At 40.4% G+C, this 19765-nt stretch overlaps 2 protein-coding genes and 1 long non-coding RNA gene across 3 annotated transcripts; all 3 read right to left on the reverse strand.

Moving 5' to 3' along the window:
• Positions 1–3134: 3134 nt before the first annotated feature.
• LOC113014558 (coagulation factor XI-like) lies at positions 3135–6932 on the reverse strand. The gene is made up of 9 exons (XM_026156173.1): positions 6819–6932; positions 6488–6644; positions 5748–5857; positions 5479–5641; positions 5139–5257; positions 4823–4955; positions 4507–4610; positions 3500–3659; positions 3135–3337 (listed from the first exon to the last, which is right to left on the reverse strand). The coding sequence occupies exons 1-9, from the start codon at positions 6877–6879 to the stop codon at positions 3235–3237; spliced, it is 1110 nt and encodes a 369-aa protein (XP_026011958.1). The 5' UTR covers positions 6880–6932; the 3' UTR covers positions 3135–3234.
• Positions 6933–7318: 386 nt separating this feature from the next.
• LOC113014278 (uncharacterized) lies at positions 7319–8568 on the reverse strand. The gene is made up of 3 exons (XR_003270948.1): positions 8392–8568; positions 7738–7854; positions 7319–7422 (listed from the first exon to the last, which is right to left on the reverse strand). It is a non-coding gene; the product is annotated as an uncharacterized LOC113014278 (long non-coding RNA).
• Positions 8569–12369: 3801 nt separating this feature from the next.
• On the reverse strand, positions 12370–14893 carry LOC113014797 (glutathione S-transferase A-like). Its single transcript, XM_026156530.1, has 6 exons — positions 14624–14893; positions 14403–14468; positions 14131–14236; positions 13386–13504; positions 12783–12868; positions 12370–12678 (listed from the first exon to the last, which is right to left on the reverse strand). Exons 1-6 carry the CDS (start codon positions 14789–14791, stop codon positions 12549–12551), a joined length of 675 nt encoding a protein of 224 aa, XP_026012315.1. The 5' UTR covers positions 14792–14893; the 3' UTR covers positions 12370–12548.
• Positions 14894–19765: the final 4872 nt, after the last annotated feature.

Consider the following 19765-nt stretch of genomic DNA (forward strand, 5'->3'; position numbering starts at 1 on the left):
AATCACAGAGAGTGGGCCAGCGTGTACGGGGTGCACGAGAAGCACCCGAAAGCTGATGAATGACACTTGCAACAAGCTTGTTTCTCAAAAACATCAGCATAATTGTGCCATGCTTCACCAAAACTGCTCTGCGGGGATGAGAGGGCAGAGAAGAGCCTTGTGTGTGTTTACTGCTGGGGAACGCTTTGATCTACTTCAGGATGCAATGTCTGTGGTCTGTGGTCCAAAAATGTGTGTGTTCCGCAAAGTGCATATTGTTTATTTGAGTGAGTGTGCTTTTGTGGGCTCGAGCCAGTCTCTTGCGCTTTCTTCTTTGTGTGTGTGTGTGTGTGTGTTTTGTTGAGTGTTTTGTTTATGCAGTGTGCATGGTCGTGTGTGTGTATGTGTTTGTGTAATGTGAGTATTCAGGGCTGGCGTCAGGACTGAACCGCGGTGACGGCGTGGCTCTCGTGCGATGCCGGCCGGCGGTCGGACCGACGGACAGTGTGGTGGTGGAATGTTTGTGGAGGGTGTACGCACACACATACACATATACACACACAGATACGCACTCAGGCATACAGACAACACACAACACAGACACACATAGGCTGGCTGGCACTATTCTAGCCCCTGCGTGGAGGAGCCAGAGTCACCACCACAGCTTCCAGGAAGGACAACCACAGTCACACTGTGCTGGGTTTCCCACGGGGGAGGGGAGAGAGTGAGGGTGGAGGGATGTGCAAGGAAGGAGGGAAGGAAACTTTGGAGAAAGAAGGAGGGAAATGCTGTGTGTATGTGAGTGTGCATGTAGGGCAACAGGACACGGTGCAAACTCAGTGAAGAAAAGAGGAGGGTTCAGCAAGCAGGAAGGATGGCCGAAACAAATCGGAGAGAGAACAAAGTAAACTCAGCCACATCAATGCATCACAGCTGATTTTTTTTAATTACATGTCTATAGATATAATTTTCCGAGAATAGGAACATGGTTCATTTTTTGTTTGTCTGTGCCATAGACAGGGGAGTAAAAGCCAGTCTTTCTAATGGCCAGCCTGCAGATGACATGCATGCATCACTATTGATTTTTTAAATTTTTATATAATTTTATATATATATATAACTAAATATATGTGGCTAACATTAGCTTAGGCGACCCCAGCCCATTGTTACTTCTTAAGGATTTTGTGGGGCAGCTGTTGCACTCATTGAAATCAAATAAATCTGATTATCATGAACTCCAAGTGATAAATTCCTCCTGTCTCACCCCACATCTAATTTATCTGGGGTGAATAACTGCCTGTCAGCTAATGACGGACAAATACTATAAACAAAAGGCCCCAAAAACTCAACTTTAAATTTATCTAATGAACAGAAAATGAAAAAGCCATCAGTTCTTTATTTTTTGAAGGAAAATCAAACTGACAAGCGGACCGACTACAAACCAGCTGATAATGTAATAGCCATGTCCATCCTTACTATACAGTCTTTTTCCAGGCTAACCCTAACCCTCAAACCACTGCACCATCGTACTGTTCTCAGGCCCATGTTTTAAAGGTTTAAAGAAGCATTCGGATCCCCAGACGTTGTATAACACTTTTACCCAATAGGGTTTACTTATTAGATAATGGTAGTGCTAGCATATAAATCTAACGTTAAAAAGATCACTGAAAATTAAAGTGATTAGCACATCCACTGGCAAGTAAATGTCCAAAGTCTATACTGAACACAGTATGAGCACCAGTGGTTTATGCAGTTAATTTAGTGACCTCTGCTGTCAAAACTACAAAGGTGCAAAAGCAAAGGAAGAACATGTAGGGACAAAGATTCATTTCCTTCTATCAAAATGTAATAAAACAAATAAACTGCACAATGCAAAAATTGATCATTTATAAACATATAACAACAAACATTTGTAAACAGTTAAAATTCATTAAAACAATGTTCATCCAGAATTGCCACCTTGCACGTATATTCTCTGTTCACGTCACTGTTTGTTCAGGATAGTGGACATTATATTTGTTGCATGAACTTTAAAACCACAATTTTAGCTGATTTTATGTGAACATAGTGCTGTAGCCCCGACAGCAGTTTCCATTACACCTGTTACTGCAAAGTGGTTCAACTCCTGATGTTTAGAAGAAAGTCCTCCAAATTTAAAACAAGACGGGTACATTTACTAGAACACAGAGAAATGTGTGTATCTGGGAGCATTTGACTGTTAACGCTGTTAACGCTGAGTCCCGTCTGGACTACAAAGTTTCTCTTGAGATGTTAGGATGCCGATAAACATGTTCTTTCTTCGTCCATGGTGTAAAGTATTCACTTGAGGTTACAAACATCCGCCACAAGGTGGAAGCATTGCAAAGAGGAGTGGTTATTCTTTACAAATTTTGCCATCTTGGTCTATGGTTTGTGTCATGTTTATTTAAGCTGGAGGTGGGCTTGCTCTGCAATTTTCAGGCAATATTTTAAAGAGGCCGGTGTATATGTTTATGTAGCTGTTGGTGTTAGAGATCATGTGGCTAGAGACTGCCATGTCCTCACATGTGTAGAGATATCCCATTATGATTTGGTGGTCTGGGCTTGGCATTAATTTGCTTTGTTTCTCCTTTGTTTTCTCGTTTCTTTTGTAGCCAGAGCCACTGCCAAATGTCCTGTACATATTTTCCATAGTATGTTTTTGCTTTTTTCTCCTTTCTGAATGTTCTCTGTATGTCATTAAACTGCTGTAAGAACCCCTTTTATTGTGTCTTGTGTGGCAACTAATTACCCGGGCAGAAGTTTTGGGAGCTTGTTGGGGCTGGAGCATGTACATGTGTGTTAATACAAAACCATAATCCTCCCAGGAGCAGAGATTCCAGCAAATTCGCCCTAAACACAGAACGTGCAATCCTTTGAGAAAACCCAAACAAAACATAAAACCCAAGAGTTCATTTATAGATTGCAAAGGCCTCAGTTAACATTTTAAATGTTAAAGTTCATGTCAGCACAATCACAAAAAACTGAACAAGTGGCTAAAAAGAACATAGCAGCACATTTTAGGTTAGGTTAGCTGTGTTGCATCTAAACAAACAAAAATTTCTGGAACATTTTCCTTTTGGTCAGATGAGACTAAAGTGGACATATTTGTTTAATAAACATGTCAGACAGACAGCTCATGTTTGAAATGATTTATTTAGGTTCCACAAAAATCCCACTGAGAGCTGTGAAGTCTTCAAACTTAATTTCACACATGTTACAAGTAGATCCCTGAGTCTATGGGCAGTTTTTAAGGGAGAAACCCGACACAACATTGGTGACTTTGATGACTTTGGGAGGAGCAGGGATGGTGATGACACACTTCAGGTAGCAGCGACGCCTACAGTACAAAACCCAACAGTTTAAATTAGAGACTGGAGATATAGTTGTCATCAGATTACAAAAAGTGTGAATACAACAGATTAATAAATGTGACGTGGTTTCTGGGTGCGACGTGAATTACTAGTTTAAAGTGTGCACAGAAGTATTCGTAATACTTCACCGATAACTGCGATCAAAGAAGGTTTCATCAACGTAGGTGTAGAACTGGCAGTGAGGGTCCTCAGTGCATGTCTTCTGGCATGTGTCTGCATCATCCATCAACTCATAGCGAATGTCAGAACCACTGAAATCTACTCCTTCATAAGCCACTCTGGCCCAGTCTGTTAGCAGAAACACATGTCACTGTGCTGAAGGGATGGACACATAAAATATTCCTGTGCATAATTACAGTGTCTTTAACAATATTAGGCTACCTTTACAGAACAAAGCCCAAAAGATGATTGTCTCACATCCACATGTTGTATTAGAGGAAAATGACATAGATTTGGTTTGTCATCATGTCTGAAATACTAATTTTTACATTAACCCTCTCGAGGCAGGCGTTGCCGATTTGCAACAGTTAAAAACTAACAACCCGATTACCCCACATACATATTTCTGTTTTGTTTGAAGCTAAAGAAACACTTTCAAAACAAATCAGATTTCAGTGATGTCAGATCTATACTTGTATGACCTCAAAATCCTCCTTAGTAGTTTGTTTGGCCCCTAGACGTGCATGCCTAAGCCTGTTCTGAAGCGGCCTAACCACATCAGGGCATGCATGTCTAATCATACTTATGAGACAGTCGATGGTGTCCTGGGGTATCTCGTCCGGGATCTGGACCAGTGCAACCTGACAATGTGGGACTGAACCATAATGCCCTAGAGGTGGGGGAATCAATTACTTCATCCTCCAGGAACTGCCTGATTGAGTGTTTCTTAAGGTGTTCCAGGTTCCAATAAATTGAACATTTATGTAACAGTGATATAATTCAGTATTCACCCACATTTATTTGTCTACTTTTTAAATTTGTTTGATGATCTAAAACATGTAAGACTGTGAAATATTCAGAAAAATGAGAAATCAGGTAGGGGCCAAATACTTTTCACAACACATATGCTGTTCAGTAACTGTTCGCTCACAAACACGTTCATGCGGAGCATTACAGGTTGATTTGCGCTACTCACTGTCGTCAAGCTGACAGGAACGGTGTGGTAGCCTTGAAGTGCCTGTATCTGCCCTGGTGACTATTTCATGTGTGTTTTCCTTCAGGTAACAAACAAAGGTATTCCTAAAAAACAAACAAATAAAATCAAAAAGCCTTAAAATCAAAATGTGTAAGAGGGTCTAAATGTTTGCATATAATGTAGAGCTGTAGAGCTATAATTCTGCACTTAAGTACAGTTTTATTACACTGCCTGTTAGACATGAAAGAAAAAGAAAAACACATAAGATATTTGTTTCACTCTCAGATGAGACGTTGTCTGAAACACAAACAACTACCTGTTATAAGTGAAGTAGGTGCAGCGCGGATGAGTTGAGCACAGAGTCTGACAGTGTTCAGGAGAGGCAGCAGGCAGAGACTCAATGTCACTTCCTGGGATGTCAGTGTTTGGAAAAAGCTTTCTCTGACATACTGAATACAAAAGAGGAAAGACATTTGTTTTGTTTGATATGCTTTTATATTCCCATGTGAAGCACTTTGTAATAGATTCTAGTCTTAAAAGGCCCATATAAATACATTTTACTTACTTACATTAGGAAAACACACAGGCAACAAACAGGAAGTGGGCCGAAAGCTACAACTAGGTCTATGTACCTTTGTCAAAGTGCTGAGTTTGGTTTGTTTTTTGGGAGAATCCAGATGTTACACCAGCTTTTCTTTCAATAACAGGAGTCCTTGGTACAGTCCAACTGAATTTTAGGTAACACTTATACCTTAAACAGAACAAGAAATCATATTCTCCTTTGCTGTTAGAGTGCAAAATATCATGGACAAACATGGACATGCAGTTTAAAAAAACAAGATGTGACGCAATAAAATGCAATAAGATGAACTTTGGGAAATGCAGAGGTGTAGGACAAATCTTTTGTGGTTAAACAATAAATAAATATGGAAACATGTTTAAAATAAATACACTATCCTAACTCAAATTTACCTGACTTTACTATTTGAGAAATTCTGTTTTACAAAAGTGAAGAACTGACACGCAGGGTCCTGAGTGCACACTCGCTGGCACTCCTTGTGGTCACCTGTGAACAAGGACCTGTAGTCTCCCCCGATAAAGTCCATGTTTTGGTACAGCTCAGACAGGCAAGGTTCTGTTTCAAACAATAGAAACATGCATAGAGAAAGGTAAACTGGAGGTGAACATACTTCATGAATTGCTTAATTTTTAAAATGGTTTATTAATGGTTGTAAGCCTACGTGGGCCTGGGCTGCAGGATTTTAGAGAAAAACCAGAAGTGACACCCTGTACTGGAGTCTGAGCACTGGGCTCTCCTGAGGGAGTGGACTTTAGGTAGCAGTAGAAGTGCCTGCAGAGACCGACAAGTGGAAGGAGCCATAGTAAAACCAATATAACACATATATAACAGATCCTGAAATAACATGACATACTGTGCTTCCTATAGCTGGATATGGGTCTTTAGACTTTTGGCTGAACTCTGTGAAATCTTAAGTTGCCATCAGTGAGAGGCAGTAACCATGGGTGAGTATACTGGTATACAGTGTGGGACAGCTCTGTAACATCTCGTGGAAGTTGGGGAGAGTGCCTCTGGATTGGCAGACTGGAGGGATGGTGTGTTCAAACTTCAAGGGGATCAACCTCCTCACTCAAAAAAGTATATGCCATGGAACTGAAGAGCACAGTCTGTTGAATTTTGTGGTGAAAGAGAAACAAGCACAAAGGTGATTTTGATTTTTGTCAATCTAACTTCTCACTCTCACCCAGGACCAGGAGTAGATCACAGATACAAGAAGCAGAAATTAGTTCAGCTCAACTTTAGAGATACGGTGCAGAGAAAGGTCATTTGGAAGGAACTCGTCGCCTTGTTTGGGAACACTTTGGTGGTGTTGCTTAGACTGCTGCACCTTACAACCTGCCACTGCAAGATGGACCTGGATAAGTACGTGTATATATTGCAACTCATTTGTGCCAGTCATACCTGTCATCGTGGGTCCAATCAGCACGAATAAAGCTAAAGAAGAGGCAAGAGGGGTGCTGGGTGCACAGGAGCTGACAGTGGTTAACATCAGGGGAGTAGAGAAATGTTATGTCATTTCCCGGGAAATCCATGTTCAACAGAATATTTGGATTACATGCTGAAGAACAGAAAAGGGAAATATTTAAGGAAACATTTACATGTACAAAGACGTTGTTCATATATCACAAACATTTAACCACACAAAAGTGCCAAAAAAAGCATAATGGTACATGAACAGGTAGTTGCATACGTTTAGCCCTGTCATAACAATATATTGCATAGTGCATCATACCTTGACATAAAGAAGAGCTGAGGAGGGAGAGAAGACCAACGAAGATCAAATGTGTTATCATCTTTAACGTTTAACATCAGAGGAAATGAAACTCATCAAACACGACTACATTTAACGAAAAGGCTGTGCAAATAGAAAATGGTCCTTTGAGCCATCCAAAGGGCAATTTTGCAATCGGATCTATTTGCACAGCCAATCTCTGGCACAGTCAATAACCTGCCCTACAACTAGAGTTTAGATAATTTTATGTTGGCATTTACCAAAGTGAAAATTTATCATGTGCTTTGATTATTGTGTCTAGCTTTGGTTGTTGCCATATTCCATAAATGAAGCTGGCCTCCCATGTGTACAGGCTGATTTTGGGTTCATACTGAAAAGCATGTATGAATGTTTAAGTAGCAAACTGCAGAATTTAGTTTATTGCTCTTTACTTTCAGACACTGACTTTTCCAAATGCAGAGAACAAACAACACACAAACTGAAATGCAATCACAGATACTAACAGGATCAGTGCCCGATGAATGAAGTGAATCCATCAGCAGAGGGCAGTGATGATGTACTCTTATCATTATATAATCCTGTTGAACGATACAAAGGACTCCAACTGTAGAAAGACAGACTGGTGTTATGTCTGGAGATTCCCACACAAAGAAATGTTAACATAGGTGGTTAATGTCATAGTCCTGCCCGCAAGAAACCTTGCATGTTTTGCTGTTATGTGTCTTGCACAGTTTAAGGTTTTTCTGCCTTTTCGTGTCAGAATTTAAACATCTTTATGTTTGATAACAGTTGATAACATTATCAGAAAGGAAACACTCAGGAAACAATGACATACAAGAGTATAACAGAATAACCAACAAAGCACTAAAATGAATTTAAAAGAGTTTTGACTCAGTAGCTTGGAGCACCACAGTCTCACCTCCTTTCCTATTTCTCAGTTTGCACACACTTGATTTGTCTCCTTGTCTTCTCTCCTTGGCTCTTAGTCCTTCCTACCTGGCATGTGAACGAAGGCCACTTGGGGAGCGTGGAACAGCTGCATCATAAATTGTTTCATTAAAGCCCAACTACTGCCGTGTAATGCTGTCAAATGTAACAGTGCTCCTCAGTTTTTCTTTGATATTCAGGGCTACATGTAATTACAATTGCAACATGGCTCATACAGTGATAAGATATTATTCCAATTTTGTTTTGTTTTGTTTTTTGATCCCCCACACACAGTGGGTCGAACATCTGGAATGAGTAAAACAGCTTGTGTACACAAAGGACTAGCTGCTTAGAAAAGCTAAAAAGAGAGGAAGGCTGCTTTGTGCAGAGGAATGCAGTGCACTAACTGAAACACAGCAAGTTATCAATGTGACCTCACAGCTAATCTGCAGCTGATTAGCTCTTCCTTTGATATTAATTTACCAACATTAATTTTTTTTGCATTATTTTTTTTTCCATCTGTATTCGACATCTTAGAATAGATTTTTGAACAGGTTTATGATTTAATCCTGTCACTGGTGGTTTTCTAGTGCGCCAGCTGGTAGTAGCCTTCCAGGTGTGGTCAGTGAAAGTTGCTCCCACTTACTTTACATGCGGATTTGATCCTTTGTTTGGTGTTTTGGTTTGTTGATGGTAATTGTTTGCCTCCTGTTGGTCCCATCTTTCTTTCTTGCCTTGGTTAGAATTTTGAAAACTCACATTTGCTTGCCACGGCTTTTTAGATAGAAATTGCCGCAGTGACATGTTAGAGGGAAACATTGGGATCATGTGTCCTTCCTTTATGTACAAATGATAACCCACTGGCGCCAGTGCCGACCTCTCAATGCATGTAGACATTAAGAGTTCTCGGGAGGGGCCATGCGGACACCTGCTGCTTTCTGGCAGGAAACACCATGCCCTCCCGTGTTTTAAATGCACTCTAGAACAACACGCGGCAAAACTACACATGAGCGGACGGAGGGAGGTATGGGGTCTTCCCACACCCCGTTCTCTGTTAGCCATCGGGGCAGAGGGGCTGGACGGAGGTGTTGGCCTCCAATTGGGATCTGGGATGCAGGGGGCGGCCTGCTTGTCTCCACCCCGGGGGAAAGGGTAGCATCTGGACCTGGACCTGAGGTAGAGAGTATGTTTGGGGAGCGTGATTGTGTGTACAATGTCCATTTGTGTCTGTCTTTACGTTGTGTGAGTGCTGAGTATTTGTATATGTGTGCATAAGGGTAGGAATGCACGTTTGTGTCTGCGTGTGCCTGTTTGTCTGTTTCTATATGTCAGGTCGGATCTCAGACTCCACCTCTCTGGCAACATCTCAGGACTATCTCCCCTCACCACACTCCCTGCTGGTGGCCAATGGCCTCAGGTGTCAGTGTGTTGGTGGCGCCCGTGGCTCGGTCGGGCCTCTTCGGGGATGTGGGGGGCCCTCAGGCCTTCGGCCTCTGGGCCTGTGGCTTTGGCACAGCTCGCTGCGGGCAGAGCCTGCGGGCACACCACTGCAGCCCCTTCTGGCTTCTGCTCAGTGGCTGCTGGGTGACCTCTCGTTTGGGACTCTCCTCAGCTCTTCCCAGGAGGGTGGCACAGTTGCCCCCCTGGTGGTCCTCCTTGGGCTCTCGCACTCTGGGGCCTCTGGATGTCTGGGGCCTAAGTCTCCTCCATACCTGCTTCATGCCCTGGGGGACGGGGCTATGGCTCCCCAGACCATCTAGCAGATCATTACGTGGAGAAACCTTTTGAATACAAGCACGCTGATACACACAGGTGTGCACACAGGTGTACACAGACACAAACGACACCTTTCTTGGCTGCTACCTCAAAGCACATTGTGCGCTGTCGGTCCTGCGTGCTGCATAACAACATTCAATATTTAGTATTTACTGTTATTTACTGTTAGCTAGATTAATGCGATAGTGCTGTGTTTATTATGTTGCTCCCTCTTTTTACTTGTTTTCTCTTTTTCTCTTTTCTTTCTCTCAACAGGTGATCCGTGAGATTTTTTTTCTTTTTAAGTGCCCTTTCTCACTGTCCCTCTTCCCCTCTGTGTTTTGTTCCTTCATCTTTCTTTCTCCCTTTCCTATCCCCCAGTCATGTCTGTCCCATCTGTGACAACTGAAAATAAAATAAAATAAAATAAAATAAATAATAACAGCAAAGGTCGATCAAATGGACCAAAACAGCAAGGCCGTGATGATCCACTTGGCAAAGTAAATCCATTAGGTATCTTTGTTGCCTTTCAGACATCAATTCTGACGGCTAAAAAACCATATGGGACAGGCAAAAAATAAATAAATAAAATAAATGATAACCCATGCTAACCCATTATATCCATTTAAATGACAAAGTTTAAATGGAATGTAACTGAAAAAATGAAACCAATTATTTGGCTGAAACTAAACTTTATCAAACTTAAAATGTAACTCTAATAGTGTCACTTAAAATTACTTGTAATACTCAAATAATTTCCATGTGATGTTTCTCAACACAAAAAGGTGGAAGTGCACTTGATAAAAATTCTTCAAACGTTCTTTAGATTTAAAACGTATGTTTATGTCAGATCAACTGAATTTAATGTGACACTTATATGTTAGACAGAACAAGAAATTTATGTTATCAATCAGCTAATCACTCAATCAATCAGTCAATCTACCCAGACGATATACGAGATGATGATGAACACTGGAGGGAAACATAGGTATGGTGTTTAAAAAAATAGCCTCCACCACTCCATCAAAACTCCAAAGCTGAACTCTAGGAAGTCCAGAAAGTCCAGAAAGACGCAGTTTTGCCTGTTTATTCTTTCCTTTCCTTTCAAACCATTTGCATCAGTAATAGTGTAGAGCACTTTAAAAAGCACTGACTGACAAATCTAGACTTTTCTAATCAAAGTTTAACTGCTTTTGTCTTTGAAACTCTCTTGTGTAAAATATAAAAACTAACATGCAATGTCCTTCTCTCAAAAGCACAGCCAGCTTTATGTACAGCTACCATGAACACAAACTTAGAGTTTAGATGATATTGTGTTGGTATTTTCTGAAGTAACTGGGGGGGGGGGGGGGGACGTAGAAGGCAACATACAAAACCAAGAGTATGAACTCAAGAACAGCATGCTCTAATTGAAGCATGGGCCACAACGTTTTCTTGATATACGAATCTATGGTTTGGGTGACAGTTGAAGCAAGCCACCACCTGCCCCTGTATCACTTTCAGACCTGCCCCTGTATCACTTTCAGTCACCATGGTCCTGGGACAATAGGAGAAACCAGATAGCTTTAACAGTGTCAAAAGCACGCTGACAAGATGACCACTCATATTTGATTTTAGCCTTCAGTTCTATGACAGCAACCAAACAGTGACAGCCAATGCAAACTGGGAGCTGGTTCCAGAGCAGGGCCCTGAAAGCTGAAGGTGCTGCCACCCGTTCTACTTTTGCATACTGTAGGAATGACAAGTAAACCAGGAGTCTGAAAAAAATGTTATGTTGGGATAGTATGAAACTATGAAATGATACGTGACTATCTAAGACCTTTTATGTAAGTTAAAGGATTTTAAAATTCATTCTCAATTTAACAGAAAACCAAGAGAAGCTGACGGAATAGATATATGTTCTCTTATTGTAGTCCCAGCTAATGTCTTCAAAACATTCTTGGAGTTTAACTAACTAACTGGACTGCATCGTATGGCTTCATAGGTAAATAAAGCTGGTAAAATGTATATTATGCCATCTGACAATAGTGCCTAAATGAAGCCTGGATAATAGGAATAGAAATGGTCCTGGCATAGAACCCTGTGGAACCCCATAATCAGCCTCAGCGTGTGAAGAATACTCGCCATTATGGCAACACCCCAAAAAACACAGAAAGCTCATGAGCTCCTTCTTGTTTGGGGAAAACAAACATTGTTCAGGGGAAAAGGTTTTAAAACCGGTTCAACAGGTGAAACCACTCCAACCTCCCAGACAAACAGGGCAGTGGATAAGACATTTCACACAGTTTTAGTGATCACATCCCTCTTTAACCAAGTCCGAAAGATGCACATCTGTAAATGGCTCTAAATGTTTTGGAACTCAAATGCCATAATTTGTGATGGGGGTCTCCTCTGTACCTGGTTTGAAACTTGCTGGCTCATAAGAGACACATTAAAAAGAGGAAAAGGAAACAACTCCCTTTTAGGTCAACCGAGTATTTATGGGCCCTGAATTTTCTGAACTACACCTTGATAGAATTGATAGTCTATAACCAAACCTGGAGAAAATACTCACTCTCCCAGTAAATAGTCTCTTTAGCAAAATCCCCATGGTGAACCCAATAAATCAAGTTGCTCTTAATTTGAGATCTTTGCTTGTTCTTTGCTTGAGTCCATTATGAAAAGAAATATTTACAATCTGAATAAAAATTGTTCAGAAACAATTATTTAGCTGAGTCTAGTGAGCTGTCTCTCTTTCTCTACAGAAGTTGCAGGAAGGATCATGTCAGTTTTCTTGAAAAGTGCATCCAAACATAAAATCTGCAGTGAAAGGTGTGAAAACCTAAAATAAACTCTAATAGGTCTTTTGTGGTCAATAATATGATATTAATAAAGCAGACAAAACTGAAACTTTTTTTATTGCTGTTTGTTCACATCACAATGAGAATCAGACAGTTTCAGAAACAAATGATGTTAAAAAATATGAAAGGATAGAGCAGTACAACAACTGGAAATACATGAAAAACACAACAGGAAACGTTAGCTGGTTAACCAAAGAGCATCTGAATCTCAGATGTCTTTAAGTATGTCCTGTCCTGGTGTCTCCTTCCAAGTAGGAGGCCAGGTGGCTTTGATGCTGGGTCTGTTCATCAGATTTTTATAGTATTCTGTCAGTTTTGGGTACCGCTCTTCAGAAAGCCTGCAGGAAAGAAAAAAGCTGGAGTGAGTTCATTGCTATTTTTATTACATCCAATCATCTAGCCAGGCTGCTAAGAGATGTTTCTGGTCATTTAGTCCACTTACCCAAAGCGGTAGAGATAAGCAATGGCTGGAAAAACAATCACATCGGCCAGGGAAAAGTTCTTTCCTGCCAGGAAACCGCCTGATGTCTAAAAAGAAAAGGAGAAGTAGTTATGTAAGAAAAAAATTGGAAAAAAAGCTAGAAAGCACACTAAGTAAAATAAAAATAGAAAAATAGCCATCACAGGGGGTTATAGCCTGGCTTAATAAATGTTCTGCATTGATTATGTTTCCTTAAAAACCAAGGCAAGATTGACTTTGATGAATAAGGCTTGCTTTATTCTACAGACATGAAGATTAGCACTGCAGACTGATTCAAACTACCAGCATGGCCTTGTTCAAGTAGAACTACATGGATGTCTAAAGATCAATAATTAACACATAGAATTTTGTGTAACACCCTTAAGGGCTAAAGTCTGAAGAGCTAAATTGTTCTTTTACAGCTTGCTGACCAGGATAGTAGTGTTAATGCTGTTAATGCACACCATTTCAAAACCTTTTGCTATTTTACCTCATTTTTAAAAATTGTTTTAGAAAAAACTGGTAGAAATATTCTGAGTTTTAGTTTAGCACGACAGACTGTAGGCATACACGTCATTCACATACCTTCTGCAGGTATCCCTCCCAAAGCTTGACCTCAGCGGTCAGAGCTTCTTTGTTTCTCTTAATGGCAGAGTCGTGTCTCTCTCCCTCTGGGACCTTCCAGTTGTAGTAGATAACATTTCCTAGAAAAATATAACACACAAAAAAAATAAACCAACAAAACCTGACATATAATTATTAAAGTGTATCTCTACAAAACCTAAATAAAATCTACCCACACACCAGCAGGGAATTTTACGAGTACCAAATCGCATGACAAACAAGTGACTTTACATGCAAAGCTAGTCTGAGCATGTGATCACTGGTGGGATTAACATGTGACCTGTTAACATCAGTGTCTGTTATGAGAGTTGCTCACCAGAGAAATGGACTAAGGGATTTCTTATGGCTTAATTATGTGAATGCACAGATCATTAGTGTCTGCAGTGTGTTTTGAACAACTAAAGGTCTCAAGGGGAAGCTGAGGAGGGTTGGTTGCTGAAGACAAGTGACAGTTGTTAGTGTGGTGTTGCCAAGTACAGCAGTTCAAAATCCCAGAGCACAGACCTCTGAATGGCAACATCAGCCAGGTCACACAGAAAGAGATTTAGCAGCCTTGATATATCCTTTACAGACTCACTAAATCCCTGTGGTTCTAATGTTGTTTGGGGTACACACACTGTGATGAAGGAAGTTCAGGTTTCAACAGTTATGTCACTGCACGGCAAAACAACACTGAGACATATTCTGCATCTCCGAACTAACATACCCATTTTGTCTCCGAATGTGTTAACCTCAAACACACGCTGGAACATCAATGCTTGTTCCGCATCGCAGTCGGGGATCAGCTTGGTTCCCTGTGACTTGTACTTGGACTGTTGGGGGAAAAAAAACAGCAAGAAGCTCTCGTTCTTTACATCTGTGGTATAGTGTGTCTGTTTTTACAACGCACTGTTAAAAATATAATCACAAGCAGCTCTGCTACCTAGGAACTCCATGGCAACATAGCATTTCAAGTAGGGCCAGATTCAGAGTTCTCACCTCTAAGAAGAAGCATACACCGCAGGACTCATTGATGATTTTGTCCCCACATTTGAAGGCAGGAAGCTTTAAGAGACAGTGCAAGGAAAACCATAAACACTTTGTTTGGTTCAAGTCTTCTTATTTGTGAATGCCAAGTGAATACTCCATTTACTCCATTTCAGGAAGACAAATGCTGATTTCAGATATGAGAGTGTTTACATAGTGTGATATGAACCTACCTGACCCCTGGGGTTAATGTCCATGACTTCCTTTGACTTGTGCTCCCCCTTCTCAAAGGAGAGCAGTTTTTGGTTGTATCCTTGCAGGTTCTTCTCCTCCAGAGCGATCATTATCCTCCAGCAGGGAGGAGATCCGGAGCCCCACAGCAGAGTCATGTCCTTGGCCATGATTTCAGAGTGAAGCGCTTAACCTAACAGCTGAAGTTGAGGAAGGTTGAAGACTGGAGCTGCAGTCGATGAAAAGGCTGGCTTTATAGCTCCAGTCCTCTATGTCAGGTTTCCTGGAACAAAGCCCCATCCCATTTCTGTGCTCCAGCCAAAGAGCTGTCACACCAAGATAGCTAATGCCCGTAAATGTTAAACACGACATGACGTCAACCTGATCCTGATGAATATTTAAGATGTGTATTCAAAAAACAAAATAAAGTGAGATTTAGTAACCATTTCAGTGTCTTTAAAATAGAATGCAGCCACAAGTACTACAAAAGACGTGTGGAGGAGAGGTGACTTCTCTTGCTTTTTATAGAAACTCTTTGATCCGAAGGCGGCCAAAGAATGTGAGGGTACATGGGAAAGAGGAAACATGAAAAAACTCCAGCGAGTCAGGAAAAAAAAAAAAAAAAAAAAAAAAACCCTTAACATTAACGGGTGGAACATTTTTCTAAGACACAATAAAAGACAACGAAGCCACACGGAAACAGTGTTTAAAGAAGGATATAGTGGAAGTTAGAGTGTTACTGCTATGCGCCCGTGTGGTTAGGGCTCTTGCAGCTTTTTGCAGTTAAACATTTTATCGCTAATAACTGTTGCATATCAATAATTCAACGATTTCTGCAGTAGTTCGTTGTTTTGCTCCTGCTGTTGCTGGTGAACGACGCTCTGAGAAGTGAAACTCACGGTGATACAGCACTTTGTATTCAAATCTGCACACAGTTCTGACATGACCGATAAATCACAATTACACTGAATGCATCTAATAGGACCGTAATGCAAATAAAATAAAATGTGTATGACTGATTAAACTGTTGGTGCATACTCGGCAGTTTGCTTCTCTGAATCTTTGACCTCTTTGCAGCGGGCACCTTAGCTGCTGTGAGTATCATTGTATCAGTAAGGCAATGACGCAAACTGTGTGTGCGCCTACATTACTGCAGTTGCTATGTCGGCATTTTAAGTCCGTTTCAAAGGGCAGTTTGTTCGTGCATGCAAAGAACAGTAGTGAATCCGGTTTGATAATAAATCGGTATTACAAAAATAACAAAGGCAGCATGTACAGAATGACAAATGCTTTCTCTCTCTCTCTCTCTCTCTCTCTCTCTTTAAATGCTGTTGGTTTTGTCATGTTGAATTACAACCTGTTCCGCATGCATCAATCACCCTCGTGCATGTTTGTTCTCCCTTTCACTCCGAACATTCATTAATAACGGAACGTTATGTTTTTGTGTTTGGTGTTTAGAAAAGAAAAGTTTTTTTGAAGTATTTTGAAAAAAAAAATCCCAATATTTTACTTTTATTTTTGGAATATCAAGCAAAACTACTCATAAGGTTATAAGAGAGTTCCTGTATTTAAGAATGTAAACTCAATGTATTCTAGTACACAGCTTAAACTAAATTCATAACTTGTACATGACTGCGATACTCGCTCATGACTCCTCCCACTTTTGTTTTAGTGAGGCTTTTTCATGAAGTGACATTGCAACAATCATGTGGTCTGTGTTTGTATGAGAGAAATCTGTGCCATCAGAAAATGAATTTGAATAAGTTAAATTCGAATTTGAATTGCTCGGATTTAACGTGAATTGTAACTTGAATAAATGCTTTTAAAAACTGAATATGAATTAGCCTAATTTGAACTAAAATTGAATTTTATAGTTTGAAAATGAATTCATTTGCTTTGTAATTGTATTTTATCGTTTAAAAATTTAGCTCTCGAATAATTTCAGATTCACTTCTCACCATTCAGTTTCAGTTCTACAATTCAATTTCAGTTCCAAAATTCAGTTTTTTGGGGACTTACATCTGGTTCTGGTTCAAGAGTAATCGAGCGCAGATTAATAGAACTACGTTTTACTAGCGGACCGAAAGTGTTACTGACGGGAATCTACAGTGTCTTGAGCTGAATTAAGACTTCAGAAGTCATTCATCATGTCGATTGACCAGCGGATAAACTCTCAGGTTGGTAATAAATGTATTACATGTATAAGGGATGCTGTGTAAGACATAAATAAAGTTAAAATACAAAGGTTTGGACACCGTTTTGATGTTTCCCTACTGTAGGGGTCTCTGTAACCATACAGGGCTCTGACAGGGTACAAGATGACAACTTTGGAATTCTACTAGAAACAGTCGACCATATTTGTTTGTCAAAGCTGAATTAAGGGCAAACTACGCTAAATTAGCGTTTTTAGCTAACAGCTACAATAAGCATAAAAGTTACTGTACAGCTATCATTTGTTAACATGACGCTTGTTCTTATATATGCAATACATACATTCATTTTCAAACTGTAAAATTCAATTTCAGTTCAGTGATGATCATTTTCAAACCAATAAATTGAATTTCAAATTAGGCTAATTCATATTCAGTTTTTAAAAGCATTTATTCAAGTTACAATTCACATTCAATCCGAGCAATTCAAATTCAAATTTAACTTATTCAAATTCAGTGTCTGATGGCACAGATTTCTGCCCATATGTTTGTGTCAGTATGCTGAGATGGCAGCAAAGTATTTAGAAGTTTTGTGTGTACTGATATTTATCTTTAGCCACAAGTTCACACATGTTTCAAGGCTTGTTCTAACCTGCAATGCAACTGTAGGCAGAGTAAAGTAGGACAAAGCACAGAGGTTAGCATGCCCAAGTAAACCACAGGCTGCTGGTTTAATTACTACGATCATAAATGTTTTAATTGCAGTTGCATTAAACCCCAAATAAACATAATGAGTAATACATTATCATCAGGTTGTTCTAAAAGTTTCCAGAACAGCCATCAGTTAATCCAAAGCTCTGTTGGGTTAGAGTGAGAGTGCTGACAGAGAACATGTAGATTTAACATTTAAAATTGTGTTTTAAATATAAAAAGTTACAAATATTTTACTAATTGTTGTAAAAAATGACTCGAAAAAAACATGTTTTTGTAAAGATTTGAGCTAAATGTGGAGAAATGTTGCCGTTAATTTCAGCGTGTTTCACTTTACAAACGGCACCACATAGTGAAAGGGACTGTGTTGTCTGATTGTTGGGGTTGATTGTTTTCTCTGTGTTATTGCACCTCTTTACCTCACAGTATAAAGCCCCTTGAGGCAACTGTTGTGATTTGGTGCTATATAAATAAAGTTGAACTGAAGTGAATGTGCTTATGTCACTGAATAGCCACACCTGTAAGCTGCTATGTGACTCGACTATGTCTTTTTAAAAAAGCTTTTCTCCAACAGTGAAGTGGTTGAGCATAGTTTACATTTATAAACTGCTTGTATAACTGCACAGATAACCTTTCCTGTGCACTCTGCAGACACAGCTACTGGAAAATAATGGAAATGACTTTTTGTGATCCTTTTTTTCCCCATAGGACTTAAGCTGGCTCTCCCATTAAGAAAGAAAGAAAACACACACACAAACACACACGTAGAAGTTTGTTTGTGTCTGTAGACAGACTTCCTGATGTATTGTGAGTATGAATTGTGGGTGACAGGTTGATATTTCACATTAGAACATGTACCACATTATTTCTTTAATCACATCAAAAGGGACATCTCAGCAGTAATCGTAAAAACAAGAACATTTTCATTTAATGTCCCCTTCTGTCAAGACTGCACAGGTGCAGGATGAATGTAAGGTGGGTGTCTCAAATAACAAATGTGACAAAGTCACTGCAGAGCAGCGCAGACAGCAGGAAAAGTTAGCTCAGTCGAAGATGCCTTTAAAAGTCTCACTCCAACAGTGTCCTTCCTAGCAGGAGGCCAGCTGCTTGGGATGCTGGATCTGTATGTTTTTTGTACATAAATAAAGAGGAAATTTTAAATGAAATGAATTCAACTTCAAGGCTGGGCGTGTTGGGGAGTTCAAAGACGATCTTCTGCAAACCTTGGTTGTAACGTGTGGTTACATTAGTTGCTGTTCCTCTCAGATCAAATGTGTCAAGCTGTTCTTCTCTGAACTCTGGCCTCAATATGACTGTTCTGTCCTTGCAGTGAGTTTCCATTTTTTAAACTTGACAGATCACTTACACTATGAAGATTTTCAATGGAAACAAGACTCACCTTGTCTTTACACCAACACACACGCACGCACACACACACACACACACACGCACACACACAGGTCACCGTGTTTTCTGTTTTCTCTCTAGGCTGAGTCCACATGGTGAAAAAAGAGAATCCAGCAGCAGAGGGCAGTGAGGTTTTATATTCAGCGGGAACAAATTGTTTTCCGTGTGTGCCACACTTCTTTTCAAAGATAAAACGATTTCGCAAAGGAAACAGCGTAGTATTCTCAATAATTTCTCCTCTGGCAATTCCCACATTTGTTTTAGGAATTAAAGCATCCTTAAAAATGGCATAGCCTTTCTGGATCACAGGCTGGAGGAAAGAGGACAGAAAAGTTGAGGAGGCACACATTAGAAAATAAATAAAGCCTTGAGTAGATTTCTCCACAATACAGCAGGCGGAAATGCTGTAGTGACGTCAGAAACATGGCCTGTTCAGTTTCTTGCTCAGTTACCTGCTCAGGTTGCAGGTCATGCATTAGCTCAGCCATCAGTTCGGCTATTTACTCCACCACCTATTCAGCGATCACCTTCATCTGCTCCTCCTGTACAGCAAATTATGTCAATACAATCCGTAAAGGACTGTTTTGCAACCACTAATTCAAAGCAGAGAGACAAACCTGTTAAGACTATTTCGTTCCTCAAAAGGTGGCCTGCTTGGAGACAGTAACTCTCTCCAGGGCTTCCCCAGAGACTGAGTTTCAACCCTTAGCCGACTCTGGACCCCTGGAGGCTAAGAAGCCAGCTGAGGACTGCACCCTGCTGTCGTTGCCAGAGCAGAGTAAAAGCCCTGCGCAGCTCCAGCCTGCTTTGTGTTTGCCAGAGGTATCTCAGCCTGCTGGTTCCGTTCTGATCCTGCTGAAGGTCCCTTCACCTGCT

The sequence above is a fragment of the Astatotilapia calliptera genome, chromosome 22 (assembly GCF_900246225.1).
Source record: "Astatotilapia calliptera chromosome 22, fAstCal1.2, whole genome shotgun sequence".
NCBI lineage: Eukaryota > Metazoa > Chordata > Actinopteri > Cichliformes > Cichlidae > Astatotilapia > Astatotilapia calliptera.

Bases quoted from the DNA above. Each gene is read 5' to 3' on its own strand.
- LOC113014558 (XM_026156173.1), bottom strand. From the start codon at position 6,879: ATGATAACACATTTGATCTTCGTTGGTCTTCTCTCCCTCCTCAGCTCT. The intron at 6,645-6,818 runs GTATGATGCACT...TCTGTTCTTCAG, and splicing joins CAGCTCTTCTTTATGTCAAG to CATGTAATCCAAATATTCTG. The intron at 4,956-5,138 runs GTACATAGACCT...TTTTGTATTCAG, and splicing joins AACTCAGCACTTTGACAAAG to TATGTCAGAGAAAGCTTTTT.
- LOC113014797 (XM_026156530.1), bottom strand. From the start codon at position 14,791: ATGGCCAAGGACATGACTCTGCTGTGGGGCTCCGGATCTCCTCCCTGC. The intron at 14,469-14,623 runs GTAGGTTCATAT...TGTCTCTTAAAG, and splicing joins ACATTAACCCCAGGGGTCAG to CTTCCTGCCTTCAAATGTGG. The intron at 12,679-12,782 runs GTAAGTGGACTA...TCTTTCCTGCAG, and splicing joins GCTTATCTCTACCGCTTTGG to GCTTTCTGAAGAGCGGTACC.